The sequence below is a fragment of the Hemitrygon akajei genome, chromosome 15 (genome assembly GCF_048418815.1).
Source record: "Hemitrygon akajei chromosome 15, sHemAka1.3, whole genome shotgun sequence".
Taxonomy (NCBI): Eukaryota; Metazoa; Chordata; class Chondrichthyes; order Myliobatiformes; family Dasyatidae; genus Hemitrygon; species Hemitrygon akajei.
Window position 1 is genome coordinate 66,114,297 of NC_133138.1, and position 11,122 is coordinate 66,125,418.

Consider the following 11,122-nt stretch of genomic DNA (forward strand, 5'->3'; position numbering starts at 1 on the left):
TTTAGAAGAATTTGGGGGAGTAGTGTGGAGGATCCCATTGAAACTATCAAATATTGAAAGGCCTAGATAGAGTGGAAATGAAGAGGATATTTTCTATTGGGGGTGGGGGGGGGGGGGGGGAGGGAGTCTAGGTCCAGGGCGACAACCTCAGGATGTCCCTTTAAAACAGAGATGAAGAGAAATTTCTTTAGCCAGAGGGTTGTGATTATGTGGAATTCATTGCCACAGACAGCTGTGGAAGCCAAGTCATTGTGTATATTTAAAGCAGGGATTGATGGGTTCTTGATTAGTAATGGCATCAAAGGTTACAGGGAAAAGACAGGAGTCTGGGGTTGAGAAGGATAATAAATCAACCATGATGGAATGGCAGTGAAGACTGGATGGGCTGAATGATCTAATTCTACTGCTCTGTCTTCTGGTCTTTCCCCATATATTTACCAATTTTATTATTTTGATTTGCCTTATGTAGAAAGCAAAGACACTTTAAAACTATTGATATTTATTTTTACACACAATGGATTTTCTGACTTCATGATAATCTTTTTCTTCATAGATCATCTGCTTTATGTGATTAACTCAATCAAACAGGAAATTGTAAGTCGAGTACAGAGTCAGGGGGAAAAGGAAAGCACCGGCATGCTAGAAAAGCTTGAAAATCTCTTAAATAAAACACTTGGTAAGAAATTATAGTAAATCCTGTTTTACTTTTCAATCTTTGCTGTATCAACCTCCATTTCCCCTGAGGAGCTTAATATGAGTTGTTGACTTTGGTTGGATGCATTACAATATTTTCAATGATCTTTAAGGATCTTTTTTAAAGCTTGAAAAATGCTAACAGAATTAAAACAACAGTAAGTTAGGCTCACCTTAAAAATGTTTATGTGGTAGAATGTTCTGAAGGGTATGCAATACGCTTTGAGGCAAATAATCCCTTTTTTGATATGTATATATTTGTAATTTTTTTGGAATATTTCTTAATTTTTGCAAAAGTGCTGGAATGAGTAACTATAGAGAAAGTATAACAAAGCATTTTATGTCCTGAATTGTCAAATAGTTTTCTAATTTTAAATTTATTTACGTAACTTGTTTATTTTATTTTTATTTTTTTGTTTTCTTTATTTCCATTGAACTTTTCTGAACAGGTAGGTATCATGCAGGAAAAAGCTGTTTTTAGCAATGGGTTAGCTGATACGTTATTGTTTACTAACTTTTTTTCCTTATGTTGCCTAAGCCTTTCACGAACTACAGGACTCAGTTTATGGTTTCTTATTAGTGTTGATCTTGCTCTTAATGCAAGAAGTGTATAAAACTACCGACCTAATGTAAACTGAATATCCTTTTGTTGTGAGGTATTTTTAAGTATAGAAGTATTTTCTTGGTTGATGATGCCAAATTGTTAATGTGGTAGCAGCTCTGCTTTCTAATCTGCTTAAAAACAAAATTGAACTGAATTTCAGAAATGGGATGTGAGTCAGCTGTAACATGTTTAATACTGCTGGCTAGGGATGAATTTATGCAAACTAATCTATATTCATTTTTTGTCTGCATTCAAATAACCAAAATCAGAGTGTGACAGATCACAATAATGGACTAACTAACATTCAGTCATGAGTTCATTCTCAAATATGGTATTAATCATCTTTTATGATTTTTGAGGTTCCACAAAGATTTAACTAGGTTAGGTTTAATTATAGTTGAGCCACTTTGTTAAATGTCTTAATAAAGAGAGTTTGAAGGGAGGAAATAAACTGACTAACTTGTTTTGGCAACATAAGCATGCAGTGCTCTATCTAGTGTAGCTGCTGAAATAATTTTTAACAAAGTTTATAAATATTTTCATTATTAATTAGCCAAATCAAATTTTTAATCAATTTTTTTGCCTGTTTTTTGATAGGGACAAAGGTAGCTGGACAAACATCTGACTTTGTCAACCAAGTGTTGGAAAAGACAGGAGAAGGGGACCCCACAGGTGGTCTTGAAGGTCTTCGAGTCCCTACGTCAAAAGTATAATGTGCCATCTTCTGTGAAAATCAGCTTCCGCCTATAATTACATGTCTGCCATTTTTTGTGATAAATGTCTGATTCATTATAAAAAGTGACAGTTTGTTAGTTGTGTTAGGTCTGTTTTAAAACGAAAGAAGAAAACTCATGTTGATACAGAGTTCTTGGGGAAAAAATGCTATTATAGATAGGGTTATATGTGCTCAGGTACTAGAAGGTAAATTTTACTTACCTACTTTGATGTGTTCTAATATGTTGGTTGAAGCTTATGTTAAGTTTCATGAGAAACATTGATGCAGTGGTTGAATCGAGAAATCAACAAATTATTTGTAGTTCCTTTTAGCATTAACAGCTGTTGCTGATTATTTTTCCATTAACGCCATTGCTATATATTCTTCTTGTAGATATTCCTGTATTAAATATGTGTTAAATAGTTCATAGAGTAAATTACATGGCCTTTTCAGACATTGCATAAGTATTTAAGTTTCAGAAAGGAGTAATATTCTTTGTGCCTTGTATTTAAAATGAAAGAAAAGATATAAGGTAATGGATGTATAGTGGGTAAATTTTATGGATTTAAAAAGTATTTGTTTATTTTCACTCTTTGGCTGTTTAAACCATTATGAATGTATATAGGAATATTTCAACGATATAGATATATGCCACAGAGTCTGTATTGTATAAAGATGGTTATTGAAACAAGGGTTTCGGTACTTTTCAGAAATATTTGCACACTATTTTGTACCAAAGACAAATGCAATTATTTGGCATAATGCCAGTGAAGTAAAGTTTTGCACAGCTTACACTGATACAAAATTGAATGTAATCAGGGTGGGGTTAGGGTTTTACGAGAACTGTGAAATATGTTGTGTGGGTCCAAATATCCACAGAAAGAGGATGCAAGTACACTTTATAAGATTTTGATCCTATAAGCTTCTAGAAAATCAGATACTGAGAGTTTATGGGCTCATCTTCTGCAGATGTAGATACATAAGAATGTAGAAATAATTTATAAGTAGTTTTGTGTTAACATTTCAGTGTAATGTAATGGCTTGCAGTTGTTACATTAAAATAAAAAAAAGCATGTATGTGATACACTCTTGCAACAAAGGCAAATAACCAAAATTTAATTTTATCTATTTGTAAAATTGTATAAATGTATATTGCCTATCTATACTAAAATCCTTTAGTTGCCACCTTTTGCATTTAATGTAGTAATGTGCATGTCAGATTTCTAAATGTTACTTGATAGGATGTAAAAAGTACTTCTAAAGCTATATATTTTTGTATTTTCAATTACGTAACCAAAATAGATATCGTTTAAGGTAAAAATATGAATACTGTTGATCTTATTTGGTCATTGCTGTAGCTCTTCAATTAGAATATTACAAAAAGTCCAATTTTGGTTTCAGCTTTTATTTTGTATAGGCAATATTGTAACTGGATTGAAAGGTTATTTCACTTTGGTAGATCATAGGTCCAAAAAGAGCCTTCACAGTTATTGACTTCTTTAATTGTGAAGTGTTGCTAGCTGAGAGTTATTGTCAGATTTCAGTTTAGTGTTAACATTCATACTGTGTACTACAGAAGTGCAGTTGATTTTGATTCTCAGTGTAACTCTGTAAATAAAGGTAGCTTGTTCATTGATGATATTTTACTTCATGGATATTAGAATCGCACTTTGTCACCATTGCATTTGTATTCCTGCCATTTGCTGCTACTCCTGACCTATAAGAATGCTACATTGATACTTGATTTATACCTGTTAGTAAAATGTATAGTTATGCTTGGGCAACAAGATGAAAGCAAGCTGTGCAGCTTTACATTTTACCAGGGGACTCTGTGGCACCAAACAGTCTAGAAATGGTTGTAATTTGATGCCAGTAATATCTTGCTTCCTTTTTCATTAAATATTTTAATGTATGCTAATATATAAAAATAACCTTATAAAAAGAGAAATGTATAATGTTCTATTTGGAGATTTTGATATATTGAGCATGCTCAGTGTTCTTAGAATGATTGGTTTATCCTTGTTTTAAGTTGTGGAACAACAGATCTGTGAAACTATCTCCAGTCAGAATGCCCCCCAATAGAACTGAATAGCATTTTAATATGTTTAAATTTATTTAGTCCTATTTTCAGACCTTATCTGTTTTCAATATTCATTTTCTCTCGCACAATTGCAATAGTTTTACATTGCAGAACTGAGCTTGACTCAGTCAACCAAAACCAGCAGCTTGGATAAATTAAAATGATAACTTTTGTTCCTTTAATATTTTAGTACTGTACACTGGAAAATAAAGTCAGATTTTTTAAATACGTAGAAAGAGCTGTGTGTTCTAAATATCACACAAAAAAGTAAAAGGTTGGCAGCAAAGTCAGTTGTAAGATAAAGAAATTACTAGAAATTGTTAAGAAATAGAAGCAGGAGTAGGTCATTCAGCCCTTTATGCCTGTTTTGCTCTTTTACCTCAGTGCCATATTCCTGCACTAACCCAAAATCCTGTGATGCCCTTAGTAACCAAAAATCTATTTATTTCTGACTTGAATATACACAGCCTCTGCCACCGTTTGAGGTAGAGAACTCCAAAGATTCATTATCCTCTGGATAAATGAGTTTTCCTCATTTCAATCATAAATGGCTGACCTCTTTGCATCTGTGACCCCTGCTTCTAGACATTTCAGCCAGGGGAAGCATTTTCCTGATAAACCCTGAAGAAATTTCTATGTTTCTGTGAGATCACCTCTCATTCTTCTGAATATGAGAATCTGGGCCCAGTCTATTGTAAGTATATACATACTTAAGGAGATCAGACAGACACAATATTATAGGTGTATTTTCACCCAGGCCCCACATAATTAGATTGAAGCATTTGCCCTATCTTCTATGATAAATGCTGACTACTCTTTGCCTTCCTAGATGCATGCTGCACTTAAATATTAGCTTGCAGTCATTTGCGTACTAGGACACCAAAGTCCCTCTGAACACTATTTCAATAAATCTCTCTTAGAAGTATTCTGCCTTTCTATTTTCTCTACCAAAGCAAATAACCTTTTTTTTTAACAGTTCTCATTCCATTTGCCAGACACTTTCCCATTCAGCATGTGAATATCTTATTGAGAGCCTTTATAACCTATACTGCCACCACAGTTCAAATCATTGGCAAACTTGAACAAATGACACCTAGTCCTTATCCAGTTTTTAAATGTATATTGTAAATAGGTGGGGCATCATCACTATTCCTTCCAACAACTCATTGGTCACAGCCTCCTAGCCTGAAAGTAACTTATTTATTCCTACCCTATTTCTGTTAAAAACAAACCTCAAACCCAAGTAATTTAATTTTGTTTAATACTCTCCATATAGCAGCATCTTGTCACAATCCTGAAAGTCCAAATAGATCACATCACTGGTTTCCCTTATCCAATACATTACAGCTTTACAAAAAAGTCAACAAATTTGTCAAATATGATTTCCCTTTACGCCTTCACAAAATGGATCCTCAAATGCAAACTATTGCCTTGGATAATTTTTGACCGTGCTTATAGTGTTGGAAATTGCATATGATAGTTGATACTGAATAAGTTTAAAGCTAATTAATAACTGCCAGTATGACTCCACTGATAAGCAGTGTTTCTTCATGAAATTAGTTGGATAATCTAGATTATCTGCACCCTGAAGATGTATTCCCTGTTTGAATATGTCAAGTGTTACAAGTTAATACTTTTCAAATCGTCACAATGAATGGTAAATTTTATTACCAATGATAATATTACGTAGCCATATTTAGATTTTACTGAATTTCCTATCTCTATTATAAATTTGAAGTTGTTAAGACCCATAGAATGCAACATTCTTAGAATGAGTAATTTGCATGTACAGAGATTTTATTTGCACAATTTTAAGTGGTTAATTGGATCATTCCTCTAAATTAGTTACATTTCTGGTTTTCTTTCTGAAAGAACACTTATCTTTTAAAGGAATTCTCACCTAATTGATTTTATTAAAATATTCTAACAATTTATATAGTCATTTTAAGAAAATCTGTTCCCAAATGTAAACATTTTGCCAGATATTATTGACATGGTTATGGCAACTTTCTATGTACCATTTAAATTGAAGTTCTTCCATGAATTCACCAAACAACTATACTCTTGCTCAAAGTTGACAGGTCTGTTGTTTCCAATATAAAGTTACCTACTTTAAGAGAAAAATGTGTTTGATACACAATATATATTTAATAGTGGCACAATAGATTATACGTAAGTTTAAAATCCTGAACATCTATGCAGTTGTCTTCCATCCATGTGTTAAGTGAAATAAGTGTTCACTTTGCAAGGCATTTTAAATTTCTGTCAGCTCTTTAAAAATTCTATTATTCATCTTGAGTAAAGAAGATTAAAATGAACTGCTGGCTAATTTACTACTGTCATTTTCTTTTGTTTCATTCCTACCCTTTCCATTTCTGTAGCACCATTATCTGGTGTCATATTGAAAGTGGATAAAGGATGTGGAAAGTGGCATTATTGTTAATGAGTTAAAATTATTTATAATGCCATGACTTATACCAAATTTATACTGAAGCATAATTTTATTCATTGTACATTCGGACATCCATGGGACCCTATGTTTGACAATTAATATATGTAAAGTTATGTAGATCTTTATTGCTATTATGTACTGAAGAAAGATGGCGACATTATTTGTAAAGTGCTTATTGCCTTTTTAAGAGAATAATTTCAGGGGGATATTTGAATTTGATTGTTACTGCTGTTGTATCCTGCCACAACAAAATCTGTCTATATTGCACTTGGAATTTGCATCGATTTAAATATAAGTGAAATGTACAGTATAATATGTACATAAGTATTTTTTGCATTTGGAAGATTGTTTAATTAGGCCTGTTTGGTACCAGCATTGTGTGTAAGAAAGTTATGACACCAGTCACTTTACTAAGTATCTATTTCATATCTTAATGAAATTAAAGCACTTTTATTACATTCATAATATTTTAGTGGAAGAGAGACTAGGCCAACAGTTTTGAAGATACAGTATTATTCAAAGTACTGTACATATTGAAGATACAGTACTAAATACTTTGTGACATTGGAACACTAATATTTCCTCAAACAAAATTATTAAAGTAATGTCATATCCTTACTCAATTTAGAAGTTAATTATTTTTATAATATTATTTTGCTAATTTTTAAAAATTTCCATGAGGAACAGTCCAAAACCACTTCTGCTTTTTCATTCCAGTTAACCTTTTTCTTAATGTTTGCTTAGAACAATACCAAAGCTAGATTTCTCCATCCTCTTCATGCAAATTAATTCTATTACTATTATAATATATGCCCTTGTTCCTGTCAAGCAATTCAGAGTTCCCTTCAGTTCATTGTTCAACTGAGCATTAACCATGAAAGCACAATATGGAGATATCTCAAATGATGTGGTCAAGACTTCCAATTATATCAGTTTTTAATTTGAATAATCTTTGTAACTGATCACTATTTTAAAATAATTATTCAAGGCCACAATTAGTCACATGGAAATGTTAATACAACAGAAAAATTCTTTAATAAATTGGTTATGGTAGTGTGTAAATTGTGTAGCTTGAGTGGGACTGATGCTGGTACACAGCAGAGCCTTGTATTACAATTAATTTTGTACTCATTAAAACCGTGGTTAACGGTCGTGTGTTTATAGGTGTACTGTGCCATGAAATGGTAGAACAAGGATTTAAGTTTATTTTCTCCATATACTAATGGCCAGTCTTGTACTAGTGGATAATGACACCAGTCAGAAGTCAGGGACTTTACCCACAAGAAGGAAAATTGGAGGACAACTCACTGTGAGTTTTGATTATTCAGCTAGCTCAAGAATGATATAGGCAGACTCCTAAAAATGGGCAAATTATCATTTTTTGACTAGGAGACTTAAAAGGGAGTTTTTTTAAAGTTGGCAACTAGTTACCAATGATACTATATATGTTTGCCTGTCAGTTTGGAGGCATTTTGTTTAAACCTCTGTGTAGGTTTGTTAGTGTAGGGGTTTTAATTCTTATACAGTTGCTGACTGTACAGAAAATGGTGGAACATATTTTAATGAACAAGGTTGTGTTGTGTTTCGGTGATTGTACCCCATTAACAATTTTCTTAATTGCTTCGTATCAGCCAGGTGTTGGTACTATAGCTACTTGTAATCACAGTCTGAATTTCATATTGTTTTGCAGAGATTATAATAAAGCAACTAAACCTGGGAATGTTTACTGACTTTTTTTTTAAAGAACAAAATATGCTTAATGGTTGATGCATAGATTGGGTTGTAATAAACTATTTTCTTTACATTTTTTATTAATTGACAATTTCTGATTTACTGATTGGCTCTTTATTTCAAGAGTTATTATATAAAACAGTTAAGAACAACTTGTAATTCAATCAAAACTTTCATGATAGTATTAAGGAGATGTTTAGTAGTAAAAATGAAATCAAAGGATGGTAAGACCATAAGATATAGAAGCAAAATTAGGCCATATTTTCCACTGAGTCTGCTTCACCATTTTATCACGGCTGATCCATTGCCTTCTTCCTGTATCCCTTCATGCCTTGAACAATCAGGAATCTATCAACCTCTGCCTTAAATATTCATAAAGACTTGGCCTCCACAGCTGCCTGTGACAAAGAATTACACAGATTCACCACTCTCTGGCTAAAGGAATTTCTCCTCTGTTCTAAAAGGACGCCTCTCTATTCTGAGGCTGTGACCCTTGGACCTAGACTCCCTCACCTTAGGAAACATCCTCTCCACATCCACTCTATCTAGGCCATTCAACACTCAACAAGTTTCAATTAGGTCACCCCTCTTCTGAATTCTAGTGAATACAGGCCCAGAGCCAGCCATCAAACACTCTTCATATGTCAGGCTGTTCAATCCTGGCATAATTTTCATGAACCTCCTTTGAAGCCTGTCCAGTGTCAGCACATCCTTTCTAAGATAAGGAGTCCAAAACTGCTCACAATACCCAAGTGAGGCCTCACTTGTACTTTATACAGCCTCAACATTATATCCTTGCTTTCATATTCTGATCATCTTGCAATTAATGCTAACGTCGCATTTGCCTTCTCACCACAGACTCAACCAGCAAATTAACCTTGAGGGAATCCTGCACAGAGACTTCGAAGTTCACTGGCGCCTCAGATTTTTGAATTTTCTCTCCATTTAGAAAATGCTCTACCCTTTTATTTCTTCTACAAAAGTGCATGACCATACACTTCCTGACGCTGTATTCCCTTTGCCACTTCTTTGCCCATTCTCCTAATCTTAAGTCCTTCGGTTGCCTCTAATTCTTCAAAACTACCTGCCCCTCTACCTATCTTCATAACATTTACAAATTTTGTAACATAGCCTTTAATTTCATCATCCTAGTTATTGACGCATAATGTAGAAGGAAGCAGTCCCAACACAGACCCTTGTGAAACACCATTAGTTACGACAGCCATCTAGAAAATACTCCTTTATTTGAACTATTTACCTCCTGCCAATCAGCCACTGCTTTATCCATGCTCATATCTTTCCTGTAATACCATGGGCTCTTAAGTTGTTAAGCCTCGTGTGGCACTTCATCAAAGACCTGAAAATTCAAGTATACAATATTAACCAATTCTCCTTTGTCTAACTTCATTGTTTTTTCTTAAAATAATTCAAATGGATGTGTCAGATAAGATTTTCCCTTGAGGAAACCATGCTGACTCCGGCCTGTTTTATCATAGGCCTCCAAGTACCCCAAAACCACGTCCTTAACAATCGATTCCAACATCTTCCCAGCCACTATCAGACTAACTGCCTATAATTTCCTTTCTTCTGTTTCCCTTCTTGAAGAGTGGAGTGACATCTGTAACTTTTCAGTTTTCTGGAACCGTTCCAGAATCTAGTGATTTTTGAAAGATTGTCACTAAAGCCTCCACAATCTCTTCAGCCACCTCTTTCAGAATCCTGGGATGTACACCACCTGGTCCACGTGATTTATCTACCTTCAGACCTTTCAGTTTCCCAAAAACTTTCTCCCTAGTAATGGCAACTTCACACACTTATAACCCCTGACACTCTGGAACTTCCACCATACTGCTAGTGTCTTCCACCGTGAAGACGGCTGCAAAATGCTTATTCAGTTCATCTGCCATTTCCTTGTCCCCCATTACTACCTCTCCAGCATCATTTTCCAGTGTTCCCGTTATCCACTTGCGTCTCTCTTTTCACTTTATGTATCTAAAGAAACTTTTGGTATCATCTTTAATATTACTGTCTAGCTTACTTTAATATTCCATCTTTAACTTGCTACTGACTTTTTTAGTTGCCTTCTGTTGGTTTTTAAAAGCTTTATTATTTGCCTTTTGCTTTTATGTCAGCTTTGACTTGTTAAACATGGTTGTATCACCTTGCCTTTAGAATGCTTCTTTCTCTTTGGGATGTATATATCCTGTGCCTTCCGAAATGCTTCCAGTCTCTATTCATTACTGAAAAGCTCCATCCCAGGCAACATCCAGATGAATCTTCTGTGCACATTCTCCACTACTATCACATATTTCCTATAATATGGTGACCAGAAGTGTACGCAGTTCTTCACCTGAGATCTGACTAAGGTTTCATAAAGTTGGAGAATAATCTTCCTGCTCCTGTATTCATTGCCCGAACTAATGAAGAGCTTTGAGTCAGAAAGTTCTTTTCCCTGGAAGCAGACTTTTAAGTATTTTAAAGACAAAAATAGCTTTTGATATGCAAAAAGGTGAAAGGTTCCTGCAGATAGACATGCTTAAGTTGAAGTTATAAACAAATCAGCCGTGATCTTGTAGGAAGATGGAGAAAACTCCAGGGAAATTAGACAAATTTCTGCTCCTAATTCACTGCTCCTGACTATTTTGTGCCTCTGCATTTTTCCAATAATTTTCCCACAACTAATGTTAAGCTTATCTGGCTTCTAAGAAGAGAAAAATAGATAAGCTTATTATTTAAACAACTATTTTACCCAAGGTACCTTATAGTCCTCTGGCACCACACTTGTAATAATAAAGGACTGGAAAATGCTGACCAGAGCCTTGTAATTTGCTCTCTCATTTATCTTCA

At 34.1% G+C, this 11,122-nt stretch overlaps 1 protein-coding gene across 4 annotated transcripts in view; it reads left to right on the plus strand.

Annotated features, from left to right (window-relative positions):
• crebrf (creb3 regulatory factor) overlaps positions 1 to 4,877 on the plus strand; it is a 57,359-nt gene extending 52,482 nt beyond the window's left edge. For 2 of the 4 annotated variants that reach the window (XM_073067704.1, XM_073067705.1), the window contains exons 8-9: positions 554 to 676; positions 1,895 to 4,877. In XM_073067704.1, coding sequence (XP_072923805.1) covers positions 554 to 676; positions 1,895 to 2,010 — 239 coding nt within the window. In that variant the 3' untranslated portion in view covers positions 2,011 to 4,877. Of the gene's footprint in view, positions 1 to 553; positions 677 to 1,894 lie in introns of those variants that run through there. The other 2 variants (XR_012101626.1, XR_012101627.1) reach the window with 2 other exon arrangements.
• Positions 4,878 to 11,122: the final 6,245 nt, after the last annotated feature.